General features: G+C 36.5%; 1 protein-coding gene across 1 annotated transcript in view; it reads left to right on the forward strand.

Moving 5' to 3' along the window:
• The first annotated feature begins 2244 nt into the window (after positions 1–2244).
• Positions 2245–16920, forward strand: part of LOC121378995 (BAI1-associated protein 3-like) — a 101356-nt gene continuing 86680 nt past the window's right edge. The window contains exons 1-2 of the mRNA XM_041507428.1: positions 2245–2443; positions 7774–8022. Of these exons, the coding sequence (XP_041363362.1) occupies positions 2385–2443; positions 7774–8022 (308 nt within the window). The 5' untranslated portion in view covers positions 2245–2384. The remainder of the gene's footprint in view (positions 2444–7773; positions 8023–16920) is intronic.

The raw sequence follows: 16920 nt of genomic DNA on the forward strand, positions 1-16920 counted from the left end.
GCGTTTACATCAAACACAAAAGACATCCGTTAATACACTGGATGATTAAAGAAACTAATTATAAACAAAACAAAAGACACAACCACAAAATCCCCAACAAAAAAACCCCACAAAATAAACCCCCAAACCAAAACCAACAACAAATAAACAAACAAACGAAAAACAACAAAGCAAAGACACCCACCCATCTCCTAAAAAAACCCACAACCCCCTCACCCATCCAACGAAACGCAACCAAAAATTTAATAATAAAACCCCCATCAACACCCCCCGCCCCAAACACACAAAAAAACAAACAAAAAAACCCCAAAAAACAAACAACAAACAACAACAGCAATTGTCTTAAGTCCAGGATGAACATACACGTCTTTATTTCTTCGAGTGTTAGTTTTGCTCTCAATATTTGGATATATCCGTGAGAGCTCTTTTACCTTTAAGCCGGCCTCGGTGGCGTCGTGGCAGGCCATCGGTCTACAGGCTGGTAGGTACTGGGTTCGGATCCCAGTCGAGGCATGGGATTTTTAATCCAGATACCGACTCCAAACCCTGAGTGAGTGCTCCGCAAGGCTCAATGGGTAGGTGTAAACCACTTGCACCGACCAGTGATCCATAACTGGTTCAACAAAGGCCATGGTTTGTGCTATCCTGCCTGTGGGAAGCGCACATAAAAGATCCCTTGCTGCCTGTCGTAAAGAAGAGTAGCCTATGTGGCGACAGCGGGTTTCCTCTAAAAAACAGTGTCAGAATGACCATATGTTTGACGTCCAATAGCCGATGATAAGATTAAAAATCAATGTGCTCTAGTGGAGTCGTTAAATAAAACAAACTTTACTTTTTACCTTTTAACTTGTCTGTATGACCGTTGCCGAGGTTTTTGGAGAGATAGCACATACTGAATAGTTCACAGGGTTGTAGTCGAAGGAAGAAAAGAAAAAGTAATAAAGTACGTTTTATTCTAGAATAAAATAACTTCTGGGTGCCAGTTGACCATCATTTTAGTACACTGACATAGCCCTGACAATAACCCCAATCACAAACCGCCATTTGCATTTTCCTGTCATCCCATAACACGACTCATAGTGTGGGTGCCCCCGCCCCCCGAAATAAAAATTCTATATAGGCCTATATAATCTGTTTCAACCAAACAATATGATGTGGCTTTTGTATTGCTGTCTTTACATTTAGATATTAATGACACAGATTCTCGTTACAATAATAAAATCAAAAACCTTAAAAAAATTATTCACCTATATAAATGGCTGAATTTTTTCCTTCAGTTTAGATCTGCGAAATCGTCTGTTACGCTTTTTCTGTCTAAAAGAGTCAGATACAATATCATCAGCTGCTTGCTGTTTAAGATGAGAGAGTTTATGGTTATGTCTAGTACGTATTCCTGACCGTAAACTATTACAATGTCTGGAGATAATGAACTCCTGGATCTAACATTCTACTTCATTCAAGTTAAGATGGAGGTTTTTCACGTCACTTTCATATTTATGGGCTATTGTTGGATTCTTAGATCTATACGCTTTGATGAAGGCATTATTCAGTTCTTTGAAAATGTTGTTCAAGATAGAATGCCATTGTTGTTCCAGTTTTATTTTAGCTTGATCCGGAGACATTTGGGTTATTAAACAATATATTCTTTACACTTGAGTGAAAAGCTCAGATTTCCTGTATACCTTACTATTCAATCTTCTTTTCTTGTTTGATTTAACTCTCTCGTCTTCTCAAAATAAAGAAACCAATGACTTGGTTGTTGTAATTATAAATAAAATATATAAATATATATCAGTAAATTAATTTTGCATTATCGTGACTCTTGTCATGTATCGTGACTGTGAAAATGTGTGGGAAGTTGGATATGTTTTTATAATGGCAACCACCTGGGCGTGTGCTTTTAAACTTCATATAAGAGCATAAAACAGGCAATATTATTTCACCATCGGACTGATAGGTACTGGGTTCGCCTCCCGGTACCGGCTCCCACACAGATCGAGTTTAACGACTTCTCTCTCACTAACCACTAATCCTCTGTCCTCGACAGACAGTCTAGAAAGCTGAGGTGTGTATCCATGATAGCGTGATTGAACCTTAATTAGATATAAGCACGAAAATAACTATTTTAATTAATTAATATTCTTTTCTTTGTGTCTCTTTTTTTCGAGCCGTCTTAGTCTATTGTGATGCTATCTAAGTAGTTTTCACCATATATCATAGCTAATAAACACTTGGGACTTACTGTCAAATGTTAAAATATACATTTATTATTGTTTATCGTATTTATGAATAGAAATATAACATTTAGAAGAATTTATGTTTTTGACTTATTGTCTCTATCAGATGGGCGTATCAAGGCCTAGTCCCCGCATAGCGTTGACAACATGGACAGGTTGAGACAGTGGCTAGGGCTGTCGCGTGAAACCCAAAATGTCAAGCCAAGGTGGGTAAATGTCGTCTGCACGTTTGCTTGATGACACCTCGCGTGACCACGTTTGCTTGATGGCACCTCACGTGACCACGTTTGCTCGATGGCACCTCGCGTGACCACGTCTGCTTTGATGGAACATCACGTGACCACGTTTGCTTGACGGCACCTCACGTGACCACGATCACCCGGCGTAGTTGAAATACACGACATTTTCTATATTTCATGTCTGCACAGTTAGAATTTACGAACACCGCACAGCACGTGCTTTGCATAATTTGTTATGTGCACCATTTATTAAATACTACATTCATTAAATCTTTCATATACATGTAGTTTACCTACAGTGTTATAGTATTCATTAATATTACGTATGTGCGCAATGTACGTACATTTTTGCATATAATTATATGCATGCATGCATGCATACATGCACGCATTTATCCATAATCATGCATATTATGTGTGTGCATGAGTTGTGATATTTTAATTCGTTTAATATTAATGTGAGGGCTACTAAAAACGTTGTTATATTCAAATTTTCAGGTTTTTTAAATTAATAAATTCATCGTTAGATTTCCTTTTTAAAACATATTATTATTAACATTTATTAATGATTGCGCTAGCACTGCATTGCCTTAGAAAGCTTTCCTCACTAGTTTTTATAGCGTTGTGGTTAAGCCATCAGCTTTAGTTCAGTCGGTAGAGCGCTCGTCTGAGTAGCTTGGGACGTTGCATCGAATCACCTCCATGAACCCATTGGGTTTTCCCCGTCCTTTCATCCTAAGGGAATCCTATAATATAACGGTTTGCCATGACTACGTTTACAAAATGTTTGACACCCACTAGCCGTTGATTAATGAATGAATATGCTCTAGTGGTGTCATTAAACAAAACAGACTTTCTATCAGTTTTAACACTACGCCAACTTGTCTCTCACTACCCATTAACAGAACAGAACAGAACAGAACGTTACTACGCTCAAGGGCGAGATGTAGCCTACTGGTAAAGCGCTCGCCTGAAGCGGTCGGTCTAGGATCGATCCCCGTCAGTGGGGCCAGTGGACTATTTCTCGTCCCTGCCAGTGCACCACGATTGGTATATCAAAGGGCATGGTATGTGCTATCCTGTGTGTGGAATTATGCATATAATTGATCCCTTGCTACTAATGGAACAATGTAGCTGGTTTCCTCTCTAAGACTATATGTCAGAATTATTAAATGTTTGACAACCAAACGATGATTAATAAATAAATATTCTCTAGAGGTATCATTAAACAAAGGAAAATATTAACATTAACTTAGACGTTCCCCCAAAACAGACAGTTCTTAAATTAATTGTTAGCAACAATGTCTTTCTTCCAAATTCTCCATTCTTTTTTTTTTTTTTTTTTAAATATCTTATCAGGAAGAACATGACCCGTATGTCCTAGAAAGTTCGCTCACAACAGTCTTAGACCCCACCTCCTACACAATCTCCTGCATACGCTTCATACTTCACATCCGTGCAATAATATGTGTACAACAATTGCATAAAAGAGAGATACTATTCATTGGCTTTTCGAAAACTATAAAATACTTTTTTGTTTTTAACTTATTCTACCAACTATTTTTACACAAATTTAATTTATTTGTTTTATAAAACCAAATACCAAGATATTTATATTCATCATTAGTTTCTAGTTGTATATTGTCTTTTTGCTTCCACTAAATGAAAACAATTTTAATTTTTTATTCTTTGATGTGTAGTTTCCATTATGATATTTGACAATAACAATTATAAGCAGACAAAAGTATCGATATCGTCAGTATATATCATAGTTAGACTAAGGTCAACATAATACATATGTAAAACTCGTATGCGGTAATAGAAATACCTTCATAACTGCATGGTTAAAAAAGTCTCCCAGGTCGTTAACACAGAGGGAGAACAATAACGGATGCAAAGTCTTTCCCTGTCTCACTCCAATTCGAAAAATTCAGATTGTGTGCCGTTCTTTTCAGGACATGATTTAATTCCATTATACAGATTATTACTGTAAAAAATGCATATCCTAACAAAACAAAACAAAAAAGCCCAACGAAAAACAAAATACCCCGTAACCAAACCAAAACCAAAAACACCCCTCCCCCAAACAACAACAAAAAACCCAAATAAGAACAAACCCCCCCCCCCCCAAAAAAAAAAACCCACCCAAAACCCCGAACAACATCAAAAGAAACAAAAAACAACAAAACAAAACATTAAAACATTTACATCTGAAAAAGAAAAAAAAAAGGAGATTTCTCACATTTTAGTCTGTACTTTAAGCAGTGGAGATATTACATGACATAAAAATGGAAATCGACTTCGATTTCCTTCTGTCTTTTTTGTTTTTAAAAAAGAACGTAATGTCGGAAGAAAGGATTTCCTCCGTGTATAAAATGCTGCAGGCCATATCTCTTGATTATCCCAGCTAATCCCATCCAAGATGCCACAGCAAATATCGAGCGACAGCAATGAAATGATGTTCATGACATTCGATAAAGATTAGAAGTGTAGCCGTTTACAGTGTAACTCACGCAGTTCATAAATGTCTGACGCGTTTTATTTTCGAACTTATAGCTATCTAATTAAGATTCAAGAACACCGTGACCTCGCAATTTAACTTTCCGTTGTGTCGCATATAAAGCCAAAAATTACACCAAATCAGGCGCGTGCGCGACCCCCCAACCCCCCCCCCCCCCCCCCGCAAGGCGAATTTTTTTTTCATATCCCGATTTTTTACATTCCTGTGAATGGATATGGAAGTACTGAGATGTTATCGGGCTTCGCCAGACACCTCGACCCCCCCCCCCCCCCCTGCAAAATTTCCTGCGCACGCCCCTGCAAATTACATAGAACGAAAGCTGAAAAACATATTACTATCTCGACAGTTACCTGTTTGGATCCGTATTTACTTTAAAATAACAAGGTGGGCGGTATGTGTGTGTGTGTGTAGTAGTAGTACTATTAATAGAATCAGAGCACAGTAACATATAGGGACTTCTTCAGAGCTGGACAATTATTGGACCGTGTCCCCAGGACAGCGTGCTTGAACCGTACTTGGATATACGTTAGATATATCAAATACTTGTAAGTAAGTAAGTGATTGAGTGAGTGAGTGAGTGAGTGAGTGAGTGAGTGAGTGAGTAAGTGAGTGAGTAATAAACACACATTTTATTTTTTGCCAAAAAATATACAATTTGTAAGCATACATACATATTTATATATAAAATAATATAATGTGCACACTGCGGGGAATGGTATGTAGCATCGGGTTACAATCGATAAAATTCTATAGTAAATGGGTAATGCATGCATAGCAATAATATACAATAATAACATATGTCATGTATCAATGTTGTCTGTTCTATGCGTGGTAGCAGTTTTCAAATACTTACACAATTTAATTAGCGGTTTTGATTTGTCGCTGGACAGTAGTTGCATTAATTTAAATGTTGATGGTTTATTGTAATAAAAAGGTTTAATATATTTATCTATTATGTTACTGAAGAAAGTAAGTGAGTAAGTAAGTACGTAAGTAAGTACGTAAGTAAGTACGTAAGTACGTAAGTACGTAAGTAAGTATGTATGTAAGTATGTAAGTAAGTAAGTAAGTAAGTAAGTAAGTAAGTAAGTAAGTAAGTAAATAGGCAATGCCAATAATCCCTCTTTTTATTCCAATATCTTTTATATGTACCAGGACCGTACCCTCCGGGGGGCAGTTACCACCACCCCCCCCCCCCGATAATCTCACTTTTTTATTTTTGTACTCAAGAAAATAGCATAGTGTTTAATTTTTTTTATAAAAAGTAGTGCCCCTTAAACACTACACCTCTCCCCTAGGATTTTGATCAGGGTACGGTCCTATGTACCTGTCGCCCCATTAACACGACTCATTGACAGTACAGTTTAGGTTCCTCCTCCCAATGTGGGCGCCCCTCCACATAGCTCGAGTGTTCTCTAGCTGTGGTCTAGACAACACTCGAGCTACCATTCACAATATAAAATACTAACTATGCCAGTGCCTCCGAACCCAGCCTTCTACTTCATCGGTCCTTATAAAGAATCAATTAAACAAACAAACGAACGAACAAACAAACAAACAAAGAAACAACCAATCAATCACTTACTTCTATTGATATATCCACCCATTTTCAGGAAATATTGGAACAAAACAGCACAGTGTACGCAGTTAGGTGTCATCATCATTAGTATTAGATTCATGCACAGATATTTTAAATTTATACATATTTAAAATAAATATGATTATAAATGTCAAACAGCGATCTTTTTTGCACATTTCTGAAATTAAACTATGCAAGAAGAATATGCGCAGTATCGCTTTGACATCAATAAACATATTAAAATGTCAAAGCATTGTTGACGTCACGTCAAGGGAATGTTGATGTTTTTATGGTAACGGCTTCGCCAATTTTCATAACTTAACGGAAAATGTCGAAATACCAGTGAAATGCGCACCCACCCACTTAACGAGCTACTCTCGGCATACTAATTTCAAAACTATACCGTTCCAATAGAAATTGCGCACAACTTTTTCCTTTTGATTTAATCCTACGGGACATTAAAATTCCATAGCACCAAAATTACCCATCGCCCGCTACTGACTCCGGACGGGCTGCTGGTGCCCCCTTGCACCTGCCAGTGCGAGCGGCCCTTCTGCCAGCCACCCCAACCCTTTTCCTGTCCTGGACAGGCGTACGCTACAACAATCACTGTTAAAACTTAGCTCGAGTGTCCTCTTGCCCTCCTCCGATTTATATGTTGTCGGGGAGGTAACAAATAAACAGGGGAGGGCTAGGACACTCGAGCTATGCCAAAACGGTGATGCTGATAAAAAGTAAAGTTTGTTTTATTTAACGACGCCGCTAGAGCACATTGATTTTTTATCATATCATCGGCTATTGGACGTCAAACATATGGTCATTCTGACACTGTTTTGAGAGGAAACCCGCTGTCGCCACATAGGCTACTCTTTTTACGACAGGCAGCAAGGGATCTTTTATTTGCGCTTCCCACAGGCAGGATAGCACAAACCATGGCCTTTGTTGAACCAGTTATGGATCACTGGTCGGTGCAAGTGGTTTACACCTACCCACTGAGCCTTGCGGAGCACTCACTCAGGGTTTGGAGTCGGTATCTCGATTAAAAATCCCATGCCTCGACTGGGATCCGAACCCAGTACCTACCAGCCTGTAGACCGATGGCCTGCCACGACGCCACCGAGGCCGGTGTGATGCTGATAAAATAAAAAACAACAAAAAACTGTGATTAAATGTGAGTATTTTATATTTTACTTCCAGTGCGGACACACCTCCAGAGACAAGGAAAGTCACTATGGCCACTACCAACGCTACTCAACCTACGCCTACACATCTCGCAACGCCACCTACATCAAGGTCAAGGTCGAAGTCACCGAAGCGACATCGTGATCGTCAACATTCGGGACACGAAAAATACGTGGAAAAATCCACCAGTGACAAAGGTGCCCGTTCAGTTACCAAACCAGCAGACGAACAGCCATGTTTCCCCCAAGAACACCAGAATCCTGAGTAAGTAATTTAAAAGTATGACGGTAATTTATTTACAGTAGGTCTACTTGTAAACATTGAAGTCCTAAGGGGAGGTAACTTGTGATGTATGACTTTATGGAAACTGCGTGCGTGGAATAACAGCAAATTTTACATTGGGGGTTCATCTTTCACTGAACTTTAATTGGATTTCTACATTCATCCTTATGCCCCATCTTGGTGAGAATGACATGATCTGGCTCATTTGGTAGAGAACTTGCCTGAGGTGGTTTAGTCAAAGGATCAAATCCCTTTGGTGGGCCCATTCTCGGATTCCCTCCCCTGCCCTGGGTATTTCAAAGGCTGCATTAGATCTATTTGCTGTCTGTGGGGAAAATTCAATTATAGATCCTTTGCTGTTAATGAAAAATGTAGCAGGTTTCCTCTGAAGAGTATTATGTCAGACCTCAGCTGAATATGCAGTGTGGTGGTGGTGTGGGGGTTCAGGGGTTGAAACCCCTTTGAGCACTATAAAAAAATAAAAATAAAAATTGGGGGGGGGGGGGGCAACATGCCTCGACTGCCCCCCACCCCTCAACTTATCTCGCCACAGTTTAGATCCCCCAAGCATAAATTCCTGCATACACACTTGGAATTATCAAATATTTGACATTAGCTGATGATTATAAATCAATGCATGTGCTAGTGGTATTGTTAAACTAAATAAACATTAACTTTAACCATCATGGTACATTTGTGGATTCAACTAGCCTGATTCGCAGTCAGTCTAGGATCGATCCTGTCAGTAGGCCCATTGGGCTATGTCTTGTTCCAGCCAGTGCCAAGACAGATCTTTATATATGTATATATATATATATATATATATATATATATATATATATACATACATACATATGTACATACATACATATATATATATATATATATATATATATATATACATATATACATATATACACATATATATACACACATATATACATATATATACATTGTATCAAAGGTCATGGTATATGCTGTCCTTTCTGTGGGATGGTGCATATAAAAGACAGGGTGCAATTTGTTTTTAAAATTTTGATTAGCAGTTTTTCCTACTGGATGGAGAATTGATTAGCAAATATTGGAATTTGATTAGCACTTTAATAAAATGAGTAAACATGAATAAAACACATTCTTTTCAATAAAATTGCATATTTCTTATACATGTATCTGTATTGTGGGCGGCTTACCCCAAAATAAAACAAGTACAGAACAGTACATGTGAAGGGTCATCACTGTCACTTGTTTACAAGGCCGTATCCTCCGGAGGTCAAGGGGGGAAGTTGCCTCCCCCCTCCCCCTTCACACACACACCCAGAGAATCTCTTTGGGTTTTTTTGGCTATATAGAAATGTCAGGGTTTAATTTTTATAGTACAACATATTTCTGAATAATATTTGTCAATGGTTATGCTAAGTAGCTTGGTCATCTAACTTGTTCAAAGTGATTTTTTAGTCTTTCCTGAGTTGATTTGTATGTCTGATCCAAAGTGCGATTGAAGCCCGAGAAAAATTCCTCATTTGGCTGATCATTCCAACGTATTCGGTGTTCATTTTTGTTATGAAAATTGACAATTCTTAAACGATATATATACGTATTTTACCGGAACATTATTTGCCGAGGCAATTCGAAATTAAAAACGCCAAGCTGTTAATTAGTCGATAATACCGTATGTATACGCAAACATTTTCGCGGCTAAAATAATTCGCGATCAAGCTTTCATGTTACATTTTCACGATAGTTTTTGCCAATAATAAAATAAAAACGACCAATGTCAACTGAACTCCTTTCAATGACAGTTTCACGTACGATATAATTATACTCCGAGATATTCTCGCCATGCGGACCGCGTGCCGTTACTACGGCGTTAGTCTTGTTCGCATGTATGTCTGATAATACATGATGCAGAAAACTTGAAAAATCACAAACTAGACCAAATACTATTTATTAGTAGTATTCATAAGTTGCATTCAGGTTTACAAATAACGAAAGCCACAAGTATGTATCGAATATAAGAATAATCAGTGTAAAAACAACAAACTGAAATCTCGTAGTCACGAGATACCAGACGTGAGTTCAGCCAGCCGTTTGTCGCTAATGTTTGCCAGTCTGTTTTTAACGCAACAAGTTAAACCGAACCACTTCGACAACCGGTCAAAATAATTATCAGACATTTTGACTACTGGCTATCGCTGAACGCCGATCATGCATGGCACCGAGTGTCACTTGTAGTATAAAACAACGTGGCAGGTAATTTGACGATAAAAATAAAGTGCATGCGATGCGCTATGTGTTTTGTATCTATAGGCATTATTCAAAGCTAAATCGGAAATAAGTTAACATGTAATTAAATTCGCGGAGCTATCAGCATGTTCGCGGTATATTTAATTCGTGAACATAATATATTTGCGTGCACGGTAGGCTACAATATAAGTTGTAGAAGCATCACGAGGGGTATATGGCTTTTTATGTACCCTCTGTGTGTTCTTTTACCCCGAGCCGAAGGCGAGGGGGTAAAAGAACACACAGAGGGTACATAAAAAAGCCATATACCCCGAGAAATGCTTCTACAACGAATTTATCTTGCCGACATGTTAAACCATATAGCCAAATAATCAAAATAACGCCAGACAATAATTGTTAACAATTTATTAACGGAGCCGTACCACGCGGACGCGAACGAAACCACTTGCCAGTGAACAAAATAGTTCCATCGATAAACGAGTTTTTAACTTCAAATGTTTTAATACGAAATTGTCTGAAACAGATATTAATAAAAATTAAAAAAAAAAACAACTTTTTTTTATATCAGAAATGTATGTAGTAAAAAAATATATATATTAAAAATAAAAAACAAAAAAACAACTAATCGCGCATTAATACAATAACACCACGACCGTAATTAGGTGGCCGAATTCAACATTGCAGCTTTTAAAAGTATTGAAATAGTGTATTTTATAGTAAAAATAAAATTAATTATGTATACTTGATTGATTATCAATGTTATTTATAATCTAATTATTGCTTTAGCATTAACTGGGGCGGCTGGAAACTTGGAAATTACAGACGGGGTATAAGAGAATTTGGCTCCGCCCGCAGGGGGTAAGGGATTTGTCCAACGGCAAACAACCAATGAGATTAAAGAATTTTACATGAAGGCGAGATAAGTTCAGTGTACAAGGTCATAGCTGCTTGCAAATTAGGTTACCACGATGACGTAGCAACTAGTACGTTACGTCACTGTTCTTGTTAAAATGTCAAACATCCTCCGCGTATTCCGACAGTATTTTCTATTTGAAATACTAACACACGCGAGAAGGTTGTACACTGAGATAAATTTAAAAAATGTTTATCATTGGCGAATCAGTTACCTTGGCTGCGATCACGGAAAATCGACACCCCTAAGTGCGTTCTTCTCCCGCGATCTCAATTCAAAGATTAATTTGGTTACAAAAAACATGCATCGGTCATTGTTACAATATTGCATCGCGATCGCAAGATTTTGCATCGCTTTTTGCGATGCGAACCCGGTCATTTTGCAGCCTGAAAGATCCCTTGCTATTAATTATACAAAATTTTTAGCAGGTCTCCTTTCTAAGACAATATGTTAAAATTACCAAATGTTTGACAGCCAATAGCCGATGATTAATGAGGCCAAATAAAAAAATATGTGTGGTTCTGGTTACGTGTGGAAAAAAATGGCTAGGTAGTACTGTAGGCTGTAACTTTAAATATATATATATATATATATATATATATATATATATATATATATATATATATATATATATATATACACACACACACATGTATATACATATTTATTTATTCCTAAATTCTGTTAAACTGGTCTTGGCAATTACTGTTTGAAGATCAGTAGGTGGACAAAACTTTAAGGTCAGCGAAAATATCAAGGGTCATTCAGGTATTACACATTACACATATTCTTTATTTGGCCTAAATCAGTGTGCTCTGGTGGTGTCGTTAAACAAAATTAATTCAGCTAGTATGTACTACAGTAGCATGGAACCCTGTTGTATCAGTGTACCTAATATTTTATTACTCTTATTTTAAAACTGGTTTGCAATTTTACTAAAATTATTATCTGAACAAACTATTTAATTGTTCTTTGAACCAACAATGCTTACAATACAATTACATTTCAATTAGTAAGAGCGAAGAGGGTGAAGTGGTCTTATACCTACCCTTTGAGTCATTAAAACTCGCTCTGGGTGAGAGACGGCACCTGGTTGTGAACCCTGTACCTACCAGCCTTATGTCTGATGGCTTAGCCACGACACCATGCACCGAGGCCGGTACACAATTAGCTGTCCCCAGCTCAATGAACTAAGAGGGATAACTGTTGATCCATTTTATTTTGTACCTTCAAGTATAGAAACACAAACACATTGTGTAACAATTAAGAAATATATATATATACATGCAGACCTTGCTTTTTAAGGTGCACGGGTGCGATCACGCTCGTACAGCACACGTAATTTCACTCTGACGAGTGTAAAAAACAGCGCACGTCACACTCAACAAACGGCACACGTAAAATAGATGGGTATATTTATTTCCACTGTTTACATAGATGGGTATATTTATTTCCACTGTTTACAAAAATCAACAGTTTTCATAGCTCATTTAGCTGATAGGAAGGTCCTTTTATTAAAACAATAAAAATTAAAAACATAGCAGTGGCTACCGTGCAGTCGTTAAACTGGTATTTCTCTTTGTTGAACAAATCAGAAATACTGGTTTAATAGACAGTTTTGTAGACGTACAAGTCAAAATCCAATCGGAGCTACACTGCCTATTTTGTTTATTTTGGAGAGTGATTTTTCACTTGCCTTAGCATATTGACATGTGCGATTTTCCACTTGCCTATAATTTTCAAAAACCAAGTATTGTACATGTACGTGTTTATACCTGAAATTTGTATGGTTGAATATATCACATTAAACAATAACAGGGGCGGCACAGCTAGTGTAAAAAATAGTGGTACGGCCTGTGGTTGCCAGACTCGCCTTTCAAATTACTTGTAAGGACATTTTCACAGATATAGCAAATATACCCCTCTCCCCACCCCCCCCCCCCCCCCCCCCCACACACACACACACAAGTGGCCATGCCATACTGTCTGCGCCGCCCCTGAATCATTAAAAAAGAAACTGTTCCAACAATTGCTTTTTTAAAAATAGATTCAGCTGTCAGCAGATTGCTGCATGTTGTTTAAAGGGTTGTTCTAGATATACAGTCAAACTTCGATAACTCCACCTTTGATCTCTCGGAAATTTTTATCTCTCAACCTAAAGTGACTGTCCCGACCGAATTGCTATACAAAGATTATGCACCTCCAAAACTCGACGCATGTGGATTGATCAAACTGTCGTTGCCGATAGTATTTTAAAAACGAATGAATTGTCAATCAGGTCAATCAGACGAAGTGCGCCTGTCTCGGGTGGTCTGGGCTGTCGAGGATTCAGGTGATCATTACAAAATAATAGATCGCTGACTAAGCGAAACGAACTGATGCTGTGTTTGCTTGTTGGTGGTCGTACATGGTGGAGAGCCTTGCTATGTTATACATAATTACAGACACATTCTGGTTAACTTCAAAGAACACTTGTAATAATTGTTAGCACTGTTTCCTTTTTATAAATGTTAGTTCCTGATTTGCATTAGTGCTTTTTAATGATTTTTCTTAATTAAAATAATTTAAAATAATAATGTGAAAAACAATTGTCCTGAGTGTTTTTCAGCATTTTGTGTTTTATTTGTTACCGTAATTATGTTCCACCATATTTTGACATCTGCAAAATACATCAACGTTCATTATCATATACCTCCTTCATTTGGGTTTACTTACTTTTACAATATACGCAAAATAAATGTATCACAGGCATCGGAAGATGCCAATAAAAGGGGCGGAGTGACAGTTATATATTAATTCGCCTTTCAACTGGTGATGCATAGTTTTCAGAGTTTAGAGGTAGGCAGTGAAGTGCACGCTTCTTACAATATTAAGTGAAATCATTCAGCTGCAATGCAGTTTCAAATTTGAACTCTTATATATTAATTTCGAAAACTCAAACTCCTTGAAACTCAAACTATTTCCTCGTCTCCTTTAAGATCGAGTTATCGAAGTTTGACTGTATAATGAATTTGAGCTATATATATATTAATTAACATATTTAAATATGAATAGAAAATTAAAAATTAAATTGAAGAAAAATGTATACGGTAGACTTCTTTCAGCATTCTTCTTATTATTATCTTTCTAGCCAATGTGCTCTAGTGGTGTCATTAAACAAAACAAACTTTAAACTTTTATCTTCGATCTCGCCATAAATTTAATAATAATAAAATAATGCATACTAATACAAAAATAGTAAAATAAAAATAATTTCTGCTGAAAACACTTTTGCTGTCAACAAAACAAATAAGCCCAGAAAGAGTTAACTGTCTTGAATAAGTGACGTAGTTCATATGTTTTTTTCTTGAATAGTTTAAAAAATTTGTTTCCTTTAACGACACCACTAGAGCACATGGATTTATTAATCATCAGCTATTGGATGTCAAACATTTGGTAATTTTGACATATAGTCTTAGAGTGGAAAGCTGCTACATTTTTCCATTTAGTAGCAAGAGATCTTTTATATACACCATTCTACAGACAGGATATACCAGTCATGATGTACTGGCTGGAACGAGAAATAGCCTAATAGCCCCACCGACAGAGATTGACTCTTGAATAGTGACGTAATTTGTTTGATTTGCTAAATGATGTACATGTATATATACTAAAAACATTAGAATGACATCCAATCTGATTAAAATAAGCTCTACTGGTCTCAGGATATAAAAAAAACAGGGGGAAAAGTGCAGTCATAAACTCTGAATTGTATACCAGTATAAACAGATTTTATGGCTATACCATCACAGGTTTTTTTCGTCTTGAAACAAATTTTATATAAATTTTTTTATTGAAATTAGTTCCCGGCATACTTCGTAATTCACCCAAATCATTTCGTATACCCTCGGCATAATCCCGAATGTTTTCAAATTCTTTTCAAATCACTGGCATGATTTTGGTTTAAGGTTTTGATTGGTCGAATGAAAGGTCAGCTGGACATGAACTCCAACAGGCTGCTGTTAGATCCACATGTAATAGTGGAGCTAATTTTAATTAGATTGAATGACATACTTTGTTTTGGCATAAATTTAAGTTAGGAACATTTAGCATAGGTTTTTGTACCTTGACTTTGAGTATTTTTACATGCCCCTATACCACTAAGGTTTCAGGCATGTCCATCCTGGGTCCGGTCTCTCGATATAGCCATTTATCTGACCCGGGACAGAATACTAAGGGACAATTTTGAAATTTTACTCCAATAAGGAAATGAGACATTATTAAATTTTTTATATAATTTAGAAAGCGCAATCTAAAATAATATAATTACCAATAATAAATTCCTATTTCTTAATATACCAGTTAATGGATTTTTGTAAGATGCTTTCAAATACTCACTTGAAAGCAAAATTATGAATAATAATTTAACCCATTTTACTTGTAATTGGAAATACTAATACATGTACTTCAGGACTCTTGAGAATGGAAAATCTGCATGACCCATTTATTGGTTACGCAGAAATAAATCCAGGAAAGCCATTTCCATTTTGCATAACCCGTTATATCCAAGTAAATGGTGCTCCAAATTTTGTGCGACAAAAGAATAGGTGACACAAAATTAAGATTTGTGCGAGCAACGCGAGAATGAAACGATCGTCCTTGCAATTTTTAGAGGCATGCATGTACTTATACAGTTAAAATAGATTCAAACCATACAGCACATGTATAGTTCATAATTTTATTATATACATTTGTAGTTAACCTTTAACCCAAACCACCCCCGGTTATACATATACATTAGCCATATTCACTACATCTGAAATTCTGTAAAAAACATTTAACCTTTAACTGTACATTATGTATAATTCATACACCATCAATAGTGAATGTGTACTGAATACTGAAATGACTTCTAGATGCTACTTTTGTCATACTTGCTTAAAATTTTCTGACGTTGAGTCGTAGTTGGCGTTTTCCATGAAAACGTATTCATGGCAGAAGAGACTGTAGATAAATTGTCTGCTTGTAAAAGCTTTTCCAGGTAATATTTACCGTACATGTACATGGTAATCAATGTATAGAAAGCAATTTTGAAAATAAGTTAGTAAATAATTTTTAAATCTTTTCTTGTTTCTTTTTTCTTTTTTTTTTTCTTTTTTTAAAGAATGACCAATGTTTCAATTAAATGATTAATATTTGGAAAGTAGTTTTTCTAATTTTTAATAAAGATAAACATTTGGTAAACAGTATTTATTCTTCTTATTATTTTTTTAATGATATGAAGGTTTGGAAAACATTTTTTTTTTTTAATCAAAAGAAGTAATGTCAAGAATGGGTATTATTGTATAGAAAGGTCTTTTCCTTATTGGCTTCTTCATTAGCACAAGATGGCTTGCTGTCATGTATTGGGAGAAATATTTGCACAAATTGTTGGAAGAATCAATATAGTGATTGTTAGCTTATACTCTGCTCTGGGTGATCTCCGATTCTTCACAGCCAGGTAGATGGAGAGCGTGTACGTTACCTGTTTGCTAGACGTGCTCACAGAATATAGTTCTGACTGAAACAGATGTCGAGATATGATTGATTTCCTTTTCTTTGTCGACTTCACAGACTTTTTTTTTTAATGTTAGTGAATTGGAATAATAGATCAAGTTACCATAGATATATTTAAACTTTTGAACATGACCAATTTGACTGGGTGTGAAATTCTTTATTTAAACTGGTGTGTGTTTATGCAATTG

The sequence above is a fragment of the Gigantopelta aegis genome, chromosome 8 (assembly GCF_016097555.1).
Source record: "Gigantopelta aegis isolate Gae_Host chromosome 8, Gae_host_genome, whole genome shotgun sequence".
Taxonomy (NCBI): domain Eukaryota; kingdom Metazoa; phylum Mollusca; class Gastropoda; order Neomphalida; family Peltospiridae; genus Gigantopelta; species Gigantopelta aegis.